Source organism: Delphinapterus leucas, chromosome 13 (assembly GCF_059928025.1).
Source record: "Delphinapterus leucas isolate spDelLeu-1000000601 "Yukka" chromosome 13, BTC_Dleu_Yukka2, whole genome shotgun sequence".
Taxonomy (NCBI): Eukaryota; Metazoa; Chordata; class Mammalia; order Artiodactyla; family Monodontidae; genus Delphinapterus; species Delphinapterus leucas.
This window is the reverse complement of record NC_143141.1, coordinates 9,644,757-9,662,335: the sequence shown is the minus strand read 5'-3', so window position 1 is coordinate 9,662,335 and position 17,579 is coordinate 9,644,757. Positions and strand designations below refer to the sequence as shown.

At 52.3% G+C, this 17,579-nt stretch overlaps 1 protein-coding gene across 1 annotated transcript in view; it reads right to left on the bottom strand.

Annotated features, from left to right (window-relative positions):
- FAM178B (family with sequence similarity 178 member B) overlaps window positions 1-17,579 on the bottom strand; it is an 82,856-nt gene that overhangs the window by 56,440 nt on the left and 8,837 nt on the right. The window contains exons 4-6 of the mRNA XM_089922731.1: window positions 17,271-17,423; window positions 10,888-10,993; window positions 7,265-7,349 (exon numbers count right to left, since the gene is read on the bottom strand). Coding sequence (XP_089778857.1) covers window positions 7,265-7,349; window positions 10,888-10,993; window positions 17,271-17,423 — 344 coding nt within the window. The remainder of the gene's footprint in view (window positions 1-7,264; window positions 7,350-10,887; window positions 10,994-17,270; window positions 17,424-17,579) is intronic.

The following is a 17,579-nucleotide window of genomic DNA, read 5'->3' as shown; positions in this document are numbered from 1 at the left end:
TTACTGGCCAGTCCTACACCAGCACAGCCAAAACATGTTTGTTAGAGAAACATGAGGTCATTTCTCGCAAGCAATTAGTTGCACAAGAATATGTTTGCTTTCAAAACCAAACTCTGCCATAAAAAAAAAAACAAAACAAAAACTATTAGATCTAATAAACGAGTTCAGCAAGGTTGCAGGATACAAGGTCAATACACAAAAATCTGTTGTATGCCTACACACTAGCAAGGAATGATCTGAAAAGAAAACGAAGAAAAGAATTCCACTTACGATAGTATCAAAAAGAATAAAATAATTAGGAATAAATTTAACAAAAGAAGTGTAAGACTTGTACACTGAAAACCACAAAACATTCTTGAAAGAAATTAAAGAAGATCTAAATAAACGGACAGATATCTCCTGCTCACAGATTAGAAGACTCAATATTAATAAGATGGCAGTAACACTCAAAGTCACTTACAGATTCAACACAATCACTATTGAAAGCCCAGCTGTCATTTTTGAAGAGACTAATAAGCCAATCCTAAAATTAATATGGAAATACAAGAGACCCAGGATAGCCAAAACAATTTTGAAAAGAGCAAACTTGGAGAGCTCACACTTCCCAATTTCAAAACTTACTACAAGCTACCATAATCAAGAATTTGCAGTACTGGCATAAGGACAAATATGTGTGTGTGTATACACACACACACACGCACATGCACACACATATATATCAATGGAATAGAACCGAGAGTCCAGAAATAAACTCGTACATCCATGGTCAACTGATTTTCCACAAGGGTGCCAAGATAACTCACTGTGGGAAAGAGTAGTCTTTCAACAAATGGTCCTGGGACAAGTGGATATCCACATGCAAAAGACTGAAGCTGTACCCCTATCTCGCACCATATACAAAAATCAACTCAAAATGGATCGAAGACCTAAACGGAAACACTAAAACTATAGAATTCTCAGAATAAAACATAAGGGAGGGACTTCCCTGGTGGTGCAATGGTTAAGAATCTGCCTGCCAATGCAGGGGACACGGGTTTAAGCCCTGGTCCAGGAAGATCCCACATGCCACGGAGCAACTAAGCCCGTGCGCCACAACTACTGAGCCTGCACCCTAGAGCCCGTGAGCCACAACTATTGAAGCCCGCATGCCTAGAGCCCGTGCTCCTCAGCAAGAGAAGCCACCGCAATGAGAAGCATGTGCACCGCAAAGAAGAGTAGCCCCGCTCGCCGCAACCAGAGAAAGCCCGTGTGCAGCAAACACCCAATGTAGCCAAAAATAAATAAATAAATAAACTACATAAAAAACAAACAAACAAACATAAGGGAACATCTTCATGACCTTGGACTAGGCAGTGGTGTCTTGCTTGACATCAAAGTATAGGCAACAATAGAAAACAAGAGCTAAATTAGAGTTTATCAAAATTAAAAACTTCTGCGCATCAAAGGCCACCATCAAGAGAATGGAAAGATAACCCACAAAATGGGAGAAAACATTTGCAAATCACACATCTGGTAAGGGTCTAATATCCAGAGTATATAAAAGAACTGCAACTCAACAAAAAAATACAAACAATCGAATCACAAAATGAGCAAAGCATTTGAACAGATACTTCCTCAAAGAAGATATACAAACGGCCAACAAGCACAGGAACAGGTGCTCAACATGCTTAGTCATTAGAGAAATGCAAACCCAAACCCACAAGGAGATATCACTTCACACCCACTAGTATGACTATTATCAAGAGATGGACAATAACAGATGTTGGCAAGGATGTGGAGAAATTGGAACCCTCAGACATGGCTGGTGGGAATGTAACATGGCGCAGCCACTTCAGGAAATAGTTTGGCAGTCCTTCAAAAGGTTAAACATAGAGCCACCGTATTACCCAGCAATTCCACTCCTAAGCATATACCAGTGAGAACTAAACACATATGTCCCCGTGAACACCTGTGTGCGAATGTTCACAGCAGTGTTGCTCACAAGGGCGAAAAAGTGGAAACGACCCAAGTGCCCATCAACTAACGAATGGATATAATGTGGTACAGCCATAAAATGCAATATTATTCGGCCGTAAAAAGGAATGCTACGACACCCATGAACCTTGAAAACATTATGCTAAAAGAAGCAGACACAAAAGGTCACATATTGTCTCATTTCATTTACATGAAATGTCCAGAATAAACAAGTCCACTGAGACAGAAGGTAGGTTAGAGGTTGCCAGGGGGCTGGGAGGAGTGGGGAGTGGGCAGTGCCTGCTGAGGTCTGAGGTTTCTTTTTGCGGGTGATGAAAATGTTTCAGAATTAGATAGTGGTTGAACAGCTCTGTGAATCATACTGAATCATACACTTTAAAAGGGTGAATTATATGGTGCATGAATTATATCTAAATCACAACAACGACAACAACAACCTGTCCTGGTCTTGCCAAATATTAATGAAGCTTCACTACACCTGTAATGGCCCCCACTGTCCTCCAAGATTTGGCCCGAAACGTCCAGTCTTATCTCCTACTCGGCCCCTTAAAGGAAGCCCCACTCTCGCTGCTCCTGGCTTCCCTCGAATCTCTCCACAGCCAGGGCTATGCCCAGGGCTGCAAACCAGTAGAACTATATTCTATCTACAGTCAAACAGTCTGCAGATGGGTTCACAGTGGGGGTTTTTTGGGTTTTGTTTTCTAACAGAATTAGTTACCAACAGGAGATTTCACATAAACATCCGTATTCTGGCTACAACAGACTCTGCTGGCTGCCTATCCAAGAGCCATGCTCCCCTTCCTCCCTAGGAAGGGAACGCTCGTTTCATCCTGGTGTCTGCTCAGGGCAAGTGGGTCCACCCCAGTGAAGGAACCGCATCATCCCATGGTGGAGAGCCACAGCAACAGAAACAGGCTCTGGCTGTTTGAGCAGAAAACAGTTTTATTAAATGTCAAAAACCGATTGACCTTAAAGCTCATGAAGCTTAAACTCCAGGACACCACACCTGCACAGCCCTGTGAGTGTTCTAGGTTAGGTAGGGAAGCCAGGCCACAAGCAGCAGGCGATCCTCCATGAACAGTTCTGGAAAATATCCTAGAGATCTAGGACAAAGAGCCCTGGTATTTACTTGGTATGATTTCTTGACTCATTTCTCAGTCAATGTTCCCTTTCATACTTAATTTTCCATGTGGTGAATTAGATGCTCCAGATGTTAGAATTACAAAGATTTAAAGCAGCTATTACGACTATGCTCAAGATGGTAAATGAAAATATGCTCATATGAACAAATAAGAAATCCCAATAGAGAAACAGAAACTATAAAAAAACAATAAAGGACTAAATGGAAATTCCAAAACTAAAAATTCAAATATTTGAAAGGAGGCTGGAAAAAAAAGAGTCTCCTGGATTCTACCCTAGAGGTATAGGATTCCAGAGGCTGAAAATTCTTTAGACAAAGCCACGGTATTCAAAGGGTACCGGCAGTTGGAAGGGGTCTTCTAGAGCCTGTGATCCAGTTCTGTCTAATGAAACAAAATGGAAAGAACGTCCTGATAAAAAGAGAGAAGAATATATAAGAAGCAATGATCTCTTATCCCTCACCCTTATTTATCCTTTCTGCCTTGAACACTGCTGTCTTGTGAGAGCATGATGATGCCTGGAGCTACAGAAGCCATTCTGCAGCCTTCAGGGGGAGTAGTGGGAAGGGAGACACAAGCTAAGCCAGAGCCCTGGTGACGCAAATCTGTTGAACATACCACGGAACAACCTGCTTCTGGATTTCTTGTCATGTGAGATGATAAGCTGTTCTTAATTGGACATCTGTTACTTACGAGTCCAAGTACATCCCAACTAAAACACAGAGTCTCTTGAAAATGGACAGATCTGGCAACAGGGAACCAGCCAGCCTTTTTAGACAGGCCAGGAGCTCTCCAGTTACCGATCTCACTAGGTCTCCACTGCAACCGAGTTTGCAATCCCTGCCCTACACGTCTTTTGAAAGATGAATCAACCGCTCCCTCTTCTACAAAGCACTTCCCGATTCCTGCCTCCCCCATCTAACTAGAAGTAGTTTCCCGAAGTTCTGCCTCTGCCTCCTCTCTATCTCCTATTGTAATTGGACACTTAATCCCCTCCCACCTATCAGCCCCCTGAGGGCGGGAGCCATCTTCTTAAACCAGGAAAACAATTCCCACCTTACTCCAATCCTCCAGCAAATGCTGGGCTCTCAGCCCTTAGCCCCGGTCGCCCGGAGCACACCCACGACGATCAACTCTGAAGCCTGGATCCCAGGCCCCGCCAGAGACCCGGCCCCACCCGGGCTCTCCCCTTACTCAGGAAGCATGCTGCGATGAAGGCGATTGTGTAAGACCTTTCCTGGGATAATCTGGGAAGAACCTCTGGTCAGCTACATATTCCAGAAAAAGATGGAAATGTACACACCTGCAAGTCTCCCCCATTTTACAAAAGAGAAAGGCCAGGCAACTTGAAAACTCACATACCAATCACAGATCCAAAGCCCCACAGTTCTGCCCCAGAGGGCAGTGCCCCACAGAGGACAAGGACACTCAGAGCACCTCAAGTCGCTGACAAATCTGAGAAACATGACTTCCTTTTGCATCAATCCTGGATCTAATTTAACCATACAAATGCTCCCTGAACTAGCAGTTGATTTCCAGTTCCAGCTTTTGGTAGATTCTCTCCTGGCACCTGGCTCTTGACTCTGGGCTTGGCCTTTACTTTTTAAAACTTATGTAAAAAACACATAACGTAAAAGTTGCCATCTTAACCATTTTTTTTCATCTTAACCATTTTTAAGTGGACAGTTCAGCAGTGTTAAGCACATTCACATTGTTCACCATCACCGCTACCCACTTCCAGAACTTTTTCATCACCCCAAACTGAAACGCTGTACCCATGAACAACTAACCTCCCATTCCCCCCGCCCAGCCCCTGGCAACCACCATTCTACTTTCTGTCTCTATGAAGTTGACTATTCTAGGTACCTCATATAAGAGAAATCCTACAGTATTTATCTTTTTGTGGCTGGCTTATTTCACTTAGCATCATGTCCTCAAGGTTCATCCACGTTGTAGCATGTGACAGAATTTCCTTCCCTTTTTTTTCTTTTTTTTTTAAAGATTTTTGGGATGTGGACCATTTTTAAATGTTTCATTTAATTTGTTACAATGTTGCTTCTGGTTTATGTTTTGGTTTTTTGTCTGCTAAGCGTGTGGGATCCTGGCTCCCTGACCAGGGATGGAACCCACACCCCCTGCATTGGAAGGCGAAGCCTTAACCACTGGGCAACCAGGGAAGTCCCAGAATTACCTTTCTTTTTAAGGCTGAATAATACTCCACTGCATGTATAGACCACATTTTGCTTATCCATTCAGGCGTCAGTGGACGACTGGGATTTGGGTCCCTTCCGCCATTCGGATGCTGTGAACATGGGGGTACAAATAGTCCCTGCTTTCCCTTCTTTTGCGAACCAGGCCTTTGCCTTTGCCCAAACCAATCAAGATCCTGACCTTGGGCGCAGCATTCTGTGGCCCAGTCTCTATTCCAACGGGAGGGAAAGAGACATCCTCCCCCGCCCCCCGCCCCCCCCTTAATGCCGGGAGAACCGCTCTGCAGTGGAATGAGCTACCAGAGCTGAACTCAAGGGCCCGTTCCCGGGTCCACCCCATCCCAGTGGAGGGCAAATCGGGGACAATGTGGCAAGAAGCAAAGAAGAGTGGGACGTCCCCTCTGCCTCAGCGGGAGGAGACACAGACCACCTCGTGCAGGAGAAGAGTGGGACAAGGGAGGCCTCTGTTCCCCAAAGGGCAGGCCTGCCGCAGAGGCGCGAAAGGGCAGCCCAGGCTGCAGGGGCAGAGGTTATGCAAAGGGAGAGGAGGCCGAGACTGGCGCTATTCAGAGGACCTCAGTTAGAGGGTCCCAGGCGTAGGGGCAGGGGCGGGGGGAGGGGGGAGCTGGAGGAGTCTGGAATGCTCTAATGTGACAGAAGGCCCCCGGCTCAGCCAACGCCTGGAGGGGAGGCACAAAAGCAGAAATTCAAAGGGCTGCTTGCCGGTGGTGGTGGTGGGGGGTTAATGGTGCATCATGGGTCTATAACCTTGGCCTTCAGAGCTACATGCTTCCATGTTTTAGTGGGAGGGTGGGCAGACTGCAGCTGGTGGGCAAGGGCGCAGTCTGGAAACCTGTGGATCCCTCTCACTGTCTGCCCTAAGCACCTTTCAATGGGTTACATGATATTTTTTGGTGCCAAAGTGTCTAGGTTCAGGCACCAAATGATGACAGCCCGGTAAGGGTGCGGCCACAAAAGGGGAAACTAATTGCTTCCGTGGAACTCTGAACATCTGAAAGGATAAAAATGACTCAGGTACTTCCCTGGTGGCGCAGTGGTTAAGAATCCGCCTGCCAGTGCAGGGGACACGGGTTCGAGCTCTGGTCTGGGAAGATCCCACATGCCTCCGAGCAACTAAGCCAGTGCGCCACAACTACTGAGCCTGCGCTCTAGAGCCCACGTGCCACAACTACTGAAGCCCTCGCACCTAGAGCCCGTGCTCCACAACAAGAGAAGCCACCGCAATGAGAAGCCCGCGCACCGCAACGAAGAGTAGCCCCCGCTCGCCACAACTAGAGAAAGCCCGTGTGCAGCAACGAAGACCCAACGCAGCCAAAAATAAGTAAATAAGCTAAAAAAATTAAACAAATAAAAATAACTTAAGTGTATCCCTTACATGTCAGGACCAAGGTACAGACTCAAAGCTCTCACTCCAGCCCAGTCCAAACTTAGGGGCTCCGCTGATGCCCTAGGAGCTGAGGAGGGCTGCGGGTAGGGGCACAGCTTCAGGGCCCTCCCCCTTGGTGACTCCAACCCAAAGAGCTTCCCTGATTTGATGCAGATGTTCCTGGAACCCACCCAAGCAAACTGGGGCTCTCAGGAAGAAGCTGGAGGCAAGCTGTCCTCGTAAATCCACAGAACCCAGCTCCCAGACTGTTCCAGGATCCTAAGTCTGTGAAGTCAGCCTGGACTTGGCCCTGGTGACATGGATCTGAGGCCAGAGAAGGTGCTGGGGAGCCTCTTGGCTCAGCTTTTTACTAATGCAGGAGCCAGAGCCAAAGATGGCCTGATGTCTCCGTGTCCCGGTGATGCAACATCCCCACTAGCACCTCTCCCACACACTGGGCTGGGGCGGTGCAGGGCCGAGAGCTGAGTACTATGTAGGCTCTCGAGCTTGGGTACCCAGCATGCCAGCTGCTGCCCTGCACCCGAGGTACTGACCAGACGGACGGAAGAGCCCATCCATGCTGAGGTCCCACAGGAGACCAAAGGCTCCCAAAGAAGTTTCTGGAGGCCATGTCAGCAGCTAGGAGGAGAAGAAAAAAACAGGTTAGCTGGGTCATTCCTATGGAGTAATAGCAGAAACCTTTATTATGCCATATTAAATAAGTCCCATTTAATCCTCACAAATCCACACAGTAGAAGGATATTGTCATTATTGCTACTTTACAGATGAAGAAACCAAGCTCAGAGAGGTCAAGCAACTTCCACAGGGTCACAGAGCAACGAAGCAGAAAAGCCAGGATTCAATCCCAGGTCTATGTGACTTGAAATCTCCTACTCTGTCCACCTCCCTGTGTGGGAGTCTTGGTCCTTCTGCCCCTCACTCCCTGTGGTCACAGCCACGCCCCTCCAGGGCAGGAACCGGTGTAGGCAAGAGAAAGAGCTCAGCAGCACTGACTACCGTCAGCTGTACAAGATAAAGTGCGGCCCCTCTTCGAGACCCTCACATCACTTCCAGGTCAGTGCCTTAACTCCGAACATCTGAGCCTCGGGAGACCACTGGCTCTGGGAGGTCCTTGGTACTGAGTGCGGATCCTCAACAAGCTGGTGGGGGGAGGGTGGGCAGGGCACCCACCTGACTCAAACTCACTGGGATTCTTATTCGAACACTCCTTGAGTCTGCGGCCACAGCTGGGGATTTGGAACGTGAACAGGGTGTGACATGGAGACATGCACCCTCCCCACCAGCGCCATCCAGTCTGGGGACACACAGGTGAGGCCAGGCCACGCCGTGCAGCACACCATCCTCCCTCTGGAGAGTGCTGAGAAAAGCCCGCTGCAGTGGGCGCTCGGTTCAGGACCAAGGCTCCCACCCCCACGGGCTGGGCATTGCTGCTGGCTGATTGACCTTGGACAGAAGGAGTCCCTCACCCCAGGTCACACCCCCCTCTCCAAGTGCAGCCTTCGTCTGATAACTAGCTGATGCTGGGGCCCAAAGGCCAGGACGCCTTGCCTCAAATGGGACAACTCTAAAGGGTAATCTCAGTTCCAGAGCACTCCAGGACTGGCCGTGGCCTGTCATGCATTTGCTTTGCTACTCAGCTTCTCCTTCTGCCCCGGCCCTGCTGCCCTCCCTCCCTCGCAGGGGCGGCTTCCTGCTTCCCAAGGATCTGACCTAAGACACGAGAACCCTGCCTCCCTCTTCCTTTCCGAACTTTTTCATAGTTGAACACGTGATCGCTCCCCAACAAGAATATAAATTCACTGACAGCATAAGCTTCCTGCTTTTGTCCGCCCTCCCCAGCAAGGCTCACCTGGGAAGCATATACTAGGGCTCCAGTGACGAGCTCACATAATTCACGAGCACTAAGGCTGAAGCCTACTCACCCAGCACCCACTGTTCACCCCGCTGAAGCCCCCGGCTTCAGGGAGGGTGGCGGGCAGCAGGAACTAGTCCTCATGGGGACACAGGATGGCCTTTCTAAAGAGTTGAAGGAGCAGGGTTGGAGCGGTGCCGCCCAACTCCCCCACACCCTAGCTCTCAGAATCAACCCCGGGTATGCATGTGGGACCCCAGCAGCCCTGTGAGCCTGCGCCCCTAGCTGCCTTTGATTGGGGGTGGTCACTGAACCCCTCTTAGGCCAATCAGACTCTCTTTCCTGGGAATTTACTTAACCATGGAGCCTGAGGTACAGAGAGAAGCCGAAAGCCTGTCTTAGGATCCCGACCCTTGTCCAACCTGGTTCCAGCTCGTCCTGAGGCCCAGCTGTATCCCTGCCCTTGGATCCCACGAACCGCCCCTGCACCTTCATTGGAGCGCCACCCGCCCCAGCAGCTTCAGGCAGCCCCCGTGGATTTGTGCCTCTCACTAACAGCGTGCGGTTCTGAAGTACGCGGAACCCCACGGCCACGTTCTACGCATCTACCTGGGACGCCATTTCCAGGACCTTTCTGTCCCTAGAGCTCAGCATGTAGCCTGTCCTGAACCAAGGTCTGCAAAGGATCCAATGCTACTGTTGCTGTGGGAAAATAAGTTCCAAGTGACAAGAAAACCAAAACCTCGGAAGTGAAACATCAGAGCCCATCCTAAAGCCTGTAGCGTGATCACGTGAGTGGCAGACAGCAGCTGCCCTGGTCCTCCTTCCCCTCCGGAGACAAAGATGTTGGGCAGGGTCTCCCCCAGAAGAGGCCCCCAAGGCCAAGCGCACCCCTTTCACTGATCTGACTTTAGCCGTGGGCAGGGAGAGGAGCTGCTTTGTTTCTCCTTGCTGAAGATGGAGAACCTGACCTCCGTGCTAACTTCATTTCTTCCAGATGATGCCCAGACCCTGCGCAGAACCTCGGGGGGCTATAAGGACAAGGCAGCTCACAGGATTTCCTCACTCAGCCTTCGCGTGGGACTACCGACCCCAGTTTACAGAGTGGAAACTGAGGCACGGAGCTGATGTTAAATAACTCCCCAAGTCACACAGTAGTATGTGGAGGAGCAGGGCTCGGTCCTCTGCTCTCGGGGACCCCCCAGGTGACAGACGTGGGGGGAGAGACAAGGCGGGGCTCGCTCACGCCTCCACGCCGTGTCAGGGTCACACAAGGACCCTCTGTGGGCGACATCTCAGGCCGGCTCTTTGTGCCTCCGATGCCCGACTTTGCGTCTGTCGTGCACTGAGCAAGGAGAAAGAAGCCTGCACTGACTGTGGACGGAGAATAATGGCCGCTCTGTTCCCTGTGTGGCCTGGGCCCGGGGGAGGGGCAGGGCAGGGCCGATGGGAAGGAGCCCAGAGGGAAGAAGAGAGAGCCAGAGGGCTCCTTCTGGAAGGCAGCCAGTCTGCCGAGGCCGAGGAGTTCCGAGAACAATCCACCCCGCATGGTGGCTCTAATTTACGGCTGGGGTCCAGGCTCCAACTGGCAGGAATGGGACCAGCTGGAACTTGGGACCTCCCGGTCCCCAGGCAAGGGAAGGTCCTGGGTGGGGGCCAAGGCTGCATCCCCGTGCCCTGCGTTCAGATCCCAGCAGCTGGTTCCCGGGCCTTCCCTGCTGGCTTCTCACTGTCTTTCTCAGCGCAAAGGTTCTGAGCCCCGGGCAGAATGCATGTGCCCCTGGCAGCAACCAGAACGGAAGGGAGGGGAAGACAGAGCAGCTGTTCTAGGCTTTTCCAGCCGACCTACAACTCCACAGCGGGAGGCAAACACCCGAGCACCCCAGCTCAGAATTCACCAGGGCCCTCACACCTGCAAGGCTGCTGCAGGGCTGTGCTCCCGCTGCCCATGGGACGAGGGCCGGGACCTGTGACTTGGAGATGAGCCTGGACACAAGGCGAGCAGGTGTGAGCACCTGCTGAGCGGCCCTGCCGGAATCACACAGAGGGCCTCTGGGGGCAAAGCAACACCCTGTGAGGCACACGCTCTGGGGGGACCGGAGTGAAGACAACAGACCGGTCCCTGCACCTCCCTGTCTCTGTCATCACAAGCCTCCCTCCCTCCTCCAGCCTCAGCTGGGACAAACCCAGCAGCACCCAAGGCCAGAAGAAGAGGGTGGGTGCCCAGCCCCTCCTGCCAGCGGCCCTGCCCTGACTGTTGTGCTGGCACGCTCCCGCCACCTGGCGGCAGGCCGCGGTCCTCACCTGGAACAGCCACCGGAGCAGGGGCACGGGGCGGAGGCCCGAGGTCAGGTAGAGGCTGCTCAGGAGGCCGCTGCGCAGGAAGGAGAGCTGCTGGGCCGGCGGGGAGCTGTGGGAGCAAAGGGACAGAGGGGCGAGGTCGGGGAGGGAGCCTTCTCAACACGCCTGTCTCGGCGAGGCTGGGTTCAGGGGGATGGTTCGGATTTCCGCTTCACCGGGATGCTAGAAGTGCGTCAGTCACTGCTCTGGACAAAACTGCTGGTGGAGCCCTGGTGCAAGCACCCGCTGGAAGGTAAAACCACCCGTGGCACCATCAGAATCATCTGCTGTCCACGAACACGTCACAGTAGGGTGTTTTGTTTGGTTGTTTGGTTTTGGTTTTTCTTTGGCCACGCCGTGCGGCATGCGGGATCTTAGTTCCCCAACCAGGGACCGAACCCGGGCCACGGCAGTGAAAGTACTAAGTCCCCACCACTGGACCGCCAGGGGACTCCCTTCACAGTGTCTTAAACACGCGACTGAGGGATACAGTTTGTCCTTCCCATTTGACGGGGGTGGGAGGAAACTGAGGTATCTACCACGGTTGTGAATAGGACCTGCGTTGCAATGAGGAGAGGGGCATGGGAGTCGCAGCTTTTAGCTGAGGGCTCCGGGCTGCAGCGGGCGGACAGAATTACCCATGGGGCCCACGTGGAGCCAGCATCCGGGGTCTGGTTACACAGAGCGTGTCTGCCCCGTCTTGTGTTTTTCCGAAACAAAGGGGACACCTGAGAAGATGGGAAAGTAACAGAAAGGGGCCCAAGACGGGGAAGTTTTGGGAAGGAAATAACCACCAAGGGTGCCACGTGGGATTCTCTGGAAACCACGTGAGCAGCGACGGTCCCAGGGCCAAGGGGGAAGGGCGCTCAGACTCTCCATACTCCTGGGGCCCTAACCTGCGATTCCATTCCCGACTGGATCCGGTGGGGCCTTTCCCTCCCGCCAGGAGCTGCTGGCATGGAAAGGAGCCCTGCTTTGAGTACACTGTTGCCCCGATAGATCATCTGGACCCACAGGATCCCAGGTCCCTGTACAACGAGGAGTTGATATATTTTGTGTGGTTTTAGGGCCTCTGGTGGAAGGTGCTTCGTTTCAGAGGGGCTGGCTGGACTGCATCACCCTCTTGTACTCCTGGGTGTCCCGTGGAGGCTGGGTGTGGGGTAGGATTCTCCCACTCCGTCCGTGTTTGGTGAATGCCTCTTCGCTCTCTTTCTAGATAACGTCCTAAAGGCAATTAATAAGGATTCCAGGAAATGAAAAAGTAACTTCATGTTTGTTCTTCTTTTTTAATGGCTAAATCCCGGCAAAGAGCATTTCAGACAGCATTTAAAGTCATGACTAGAGAGAGAAAGTTCCTCGGTCAGCCCAACCTCCTCCTCTCCTTTTTAAAAAGGACATCATACTTTAATCTGCCAGGAACAGAATGCTCCAAAACAAAGATTCTCCTCGGAGCCAAGCTGCTGTCTGCTTGAGTATATCCAGGCAATTTACAAATTGTATATGTCTTTTTTTTTTTTTTCCCCAAATCATTTAGGTTCAGAGGAGAAAGCAGCTTTGTTCCTGTGCTTGTGAAGCTGGCCGTTCTAAAACAGTCCTTTATTTGCACACACAAACACGTGTGCACCCCAGGGCTGCTGGCACACACCACTCTGATCCCCGTGCTCAGTCACACGGGTACTTTCATGGACTGACTCCCGCGATGCATGCGTGGTTCAAGCACAGCACCCCGAACACAGACGATACCCAAGCACACCGTGTCTGGAGGGCCTCATAAATTGGCAGGACCTGGCCAGGGGCCATGTGGTAAGGAGGCTGGCGCTCCGAGGACTCTAGGAGACTCTGGCTCTGGCATTCTGCTCGGGGGCACCCGCCAGCTTCTCAGTAGGGGAATTGATTGTACAAGCCCCTGTAGGCTCAGATAAACACATTTCCGACTGCTGCTCAGAGGGAGAGATACCCCTTGGGTGACAATGTCTCCCTTCTGCTACACCACTCTGTAGTGCAGTTTCTGCCAGAGAAATGATCAGTCTGCCTCGGAGTTCACTGCTGCTGAGCTAGGCTTAGTCTGTAAGGCCAGGAGCTGGAGATACGCCGAGAGGGCACGGTCCGGCTGTGCCTCGAAGCGAATGGCTTTCAAGGAATTGTGTGCCGACAGCTAGATGAGATGCGAGCAATCTCCTCCGTGCGTGCTCGGTGTGAGGGAGGCAGTGCTGCCTTGCCACGGCTGCACCACGAGTCCCGTCACCACTCAGTGGAAGGACAGGCCGGCGGCAGAAGTAACCTCCCGCTTGGGGGAAGGGTGGGGATGGGCCTGGCGTGCAGACACTGCCCTGATCTGAGGCAGGAGGAGAGTCTGCACAGCAGCACGTGGGGAGGCCTGGAGGAGAAGGGAAGCGTGTGGCAGGTGTGTGCGCTGCAAACTCAAACACCGCAGGTTACGGAATCAACTGTTGTCAGATTTACACAAATCCACGGCGTGTCCACAAGCCAAGAATGCTGACCCCGGGTCCAGGTGGGTGCCTGTGCTTGTGGCAAAGCCAAGGCCAAGGTCAGAAGTTATCTTGAGAATGTCAGAATGTCTCGGAGCAAGAAGGGGAGGAGCAGAGCCTCCTGCTGGGCAGCAGATGCCAGGCAGGCCCAGCTGAGCGCGAAGCCCCAGCTGCCAACCCTGAGGATCCCGGGGAGGGGGGGGCAGGGGGGAGGTCCCCACCCGGACAGGGAGCTGCCAGTATGCACTAATGCCCAGCCACCGCGGCAAGGACACGGGGCCATGGGAACAGAAGGAAGGAAGGTTGCGGGGGGGCGGGGGGATCAGCCCCAAAGGGGAATCACACAGAACAAAGGCCCCAGCCTGGGTCAGCAGGTTGGGCTCCTGGCGGAGCTCCGACCTTCTGCTTGGACTGTGGGTTCCTGATAAGGCCCACGTCAGGACCCCTCCAGCCCCCATCTCTCGTCTATTTTACGGGCAGCCGTCCCAGAGGGCGAAGTCTCTAAATGCCTCGGGAATCCCAAGTGATGGCAGAGGGATAAACAGCGAGTGCCGTTATTTATACAGTATCAGTTTCCGCGCCTTTGCCAGGCTACTCAAATGTTAGCTTAAGTGAAATGCCGAGGAAAAGAACAGGAACAGACAGCGGTCCAAGCGCTCATCCCTGCTCCTCTTCGTTTTCCTCCCTTTGTTTAAACATCAGTGAGCGCCACGCTGGTTAGCAGCCCAGGGATCCCAGCAACAACCCAGCTGGCCACTTCTGCTGGCTCTGGATTTGGGGGGCAGGCGCAGCCAGTTGGGCGGCTCAGCCCCATCCACACTCTGTAACTGCTGGATTTATTTCACCCGGGCTTGCCCCTGGCAAAACAGGAGCTGGGGCCTGGGCCTTGGGGAGGTCCGGTGCACGTGCATCATTCACACCGTGAAGCTCCGACCCACCCCCTTCCCTGCCCACTGAAGCCATCGCGGAGCGAGGTCCTCGTCGGCGTATCAGGCACCCCGAGAACACACTGCAAACACCTCACGGGGAGAGCGGCTTGTGCACCCAGAGGACAGACGTGGGTCCTGACGCTCCTGCACACACTGCGGGGGCCCAGGGTACTTCAGCGGGCAATCTCCACGCCCCCACCCCCCACCCCACCCCCATGGCACTGGCTCCTGCTTTGGAGCTGCCTGTGGGCACAGGTCCTACAGCTTTTCCACTCGGGGCTGGGGTGGGGATTAGAGGCGGAGGAAAAAGTTCAGCCCCTGGTACCAGCGTCTGTCATAGCATGTGACTTTGGTCCCAGGGAACCGACCTGAGGTCACAGGTCCAGCCAGGTGACAAACGAGAGAGGATGGCCCGGGCCACCTCCAGTCCCACAGCTGTGGGTTCTGGGAGGAGACTTCTTGCATGTAAACCTGTGTAGGTCCGAGCCGGGAGCACCAGGCCCGGCGCCCTCCCTCGCTCCGCAATCTGAGACAAACTGCTGGCTAGACCTGTGCCAAGGTTTCCCACTTCGTGCAGTGGAAAGAAAGACAACATCCCTCTTCGCCGAACAGCAAGAAGCAGCAAATCTACTTCAAGAAGTGATTTCTTTAAATCTCCTTCACTTTCCCCCCCAAACCTCTAATGATAAAAACGATATGTGTTTATCACAGAAAGTGTGGAAAATACAGAGGAGTCTAATGAGGAGAATAAAAGTCACCTGCCATCTCACAAAGTGTTCACTTTTTCTCCGGTGAGAAACTGAACCATACTGTTCTCTGAGACATCAAGTAACGTGTTCTTCTTCCTCCATCTTCGTGCTTCCGGCTGCGCACAACAGGATAATTATTGAACGGCTAGCAAGTAACCCTCACGCTTGTGTCTGGGCTTGAAGTCCTTGGCACAAACAGGAAATAAAGGATGACCCCCCCCCCACTCCCCAGGCTAAAGGGTGACCTTCAGGAAGTGGCCCTTCCCCGGTGCATGGCAGGCGCCCCCTGACCTGGCTGCGGGCAGGGCGCGGGCATTCCTCCAGGAAGCCCCGCGAGCCAGGCCCTGCAGCCCCATCTCTGCCCTGCTTCGTGAGCAAACCTGAGGGCGCAGGGTCTGGATTCCCCGCTCCAGGGAAGCTGGCTGGCCACCTGGCCCCATTTGGCACGGCCGCTCGGATCCCAGGCCACCGCACCACGGGCCATCTCATCTGTCAAACACTTCCTGCCGGCCATCCAGCCTGGGACAGAAAACCTGCTGTTGGCACAGAGCCCGAGGAGAAGCAGCTCAGGAAGCCGCCTGCCTTTCCCCTCTTATCTCCTCCCCTGCCCAGCCGTGCTCTGTCCCTCTCCTTCCTCCAGCTCCACTATCTTACTTCTTTCTCTTCATTCCTTTTTCCCCCCTTTTCATCATCTCTTTATCAGAAGTACTTTCAATTTGGCAATGGGAACTTTTACCAATATGCATACCCTCAGACCCAGTCACCTCACGTCATATGCAGGGATCTATTCCAGAACTGCAGACAAAATATTTCTGTATAAGGATACTCTCTACCACATTGTTTACAGTGGGGGGAAAAGTTGGAAACAACCTGCATGTTGAGGAAAATGGTTAAATATGTTGGGGCATCAATGCCACGGGATACAGTTTCACCATTAACATTTCTTTGTCTAATTGCAACATTTGGGCCTTGTTTGGATTCTGATTTCAACAACATATTAAAAAACACTTAAAAGACAATCAAGGAAATCTGAATGCTGACTGATATTAATGCTATTAAGAAATTCCGATATTTTTTAGGTGTAATAATATACTGAAGTTTTGTCTAAAGACAGAGTCTTTTAGAGACACAGACTGAAGTGCTTACCGAATTAAATTGTATGTGTCTGGGATTTGCTTAAAAGTAATCCTGAGGGGACAACGTTAGTGGGTAGGGGTAGAGATGAACCAAGATTGGCTTTGAATTGGTAACTGATGTTGAGTGATGGGTACCTGGAGGTACACTCTACTTTTACATATGTCTGAAACTTCCCATGATAAAGAGTTTTAAAGGAAACACATCAAAACATTGTTATCCTTCTATTATAAAATAAGATGGACTAGCCGGAAAAGAGAACAAGATTCCTGCATTCAAGTGCTAATGTGGCCCCACCTCCACGTGCCTTACAGGCTGGGGCAGGGGTTGGTGGGGGCTGGTGGCCTCTCCTCCATCCCCTCGGCCCGCCAAGGCCCAGCAGGGCACCAGCCCCCTGGAGGGCCCCGCTGCACCGTATCCTGTGCGCTTTCTCTCTCTCTCATTCTTAGACATGTGAACTCACAATTGCAAGCGTTGTGTGGTATGGTGGTAAAGTTTTCAAAAATCCCCTAAAAAATCAACATAGTCAGGGGTTATGTGATAATGACCATGAACACCTTCTAACGAGTGGAGCACCAGGGTGGCTGTCCTAACGTTATACAGAGTGTACCCGGGGCTGGGGACAAACTTTTCAGGGTCAGCATCACACACAGACCCAAGGAGGAGGAGGAAGTGGCCATGACAGGCTCTGGAGAACTGCTGGATGGCCGGGAAAGTGGCTCCAGTGTTGATGGAGACATAACCCGAAAGGCATGTACGATGGGTGTGACCAGAGCCGTTCCATGAAACTGGGGCATGGGGGAGGAAGAGGCAACACAATTACAGAACAGATGCCTAATATCTGCCGTAATGTAAGATTTTTTCAAGTGTGCGCATCTAAATTGGTAAATGAAATATTATAAGTTGACGTGTGCTATTTCATCTGTTTCCCTAAAAGCTGACATATCCAAATTGGCAAAACACAGCTTTGGACTGCCTCACTTGGGGTGGTCCTTACCACTGGGTTCCCTGAGGGAGGGGCCTGGTAATGCCGCGCCGATGTTCACCTGAGGAACAGCTCTTCCAGGCGGCTCTGTGGCTGCAGGTGTGAACAGTCCAGGATGCAGGGCAGAGGGTGATGCCGCGGTAGAAACACAGTCTCGCCTGGATGTACTGCTGGGATGACCTGCAGCGACACGGAGAACCTCTCCACCAGCTTCCTGGCAAAGCAAGAGGCAGGAGAGCCGGGCGTCAGCAGGCACACCTGGTCTGCAGCCTGGAGGGAGGCCAGGGGGGACCAGATGGCTGCCCCCGCCCTGCAGCCCCCGCCTGGTTGGGACCAACCCAGGGACACGGCGCCACCTGCTGACGGAGGG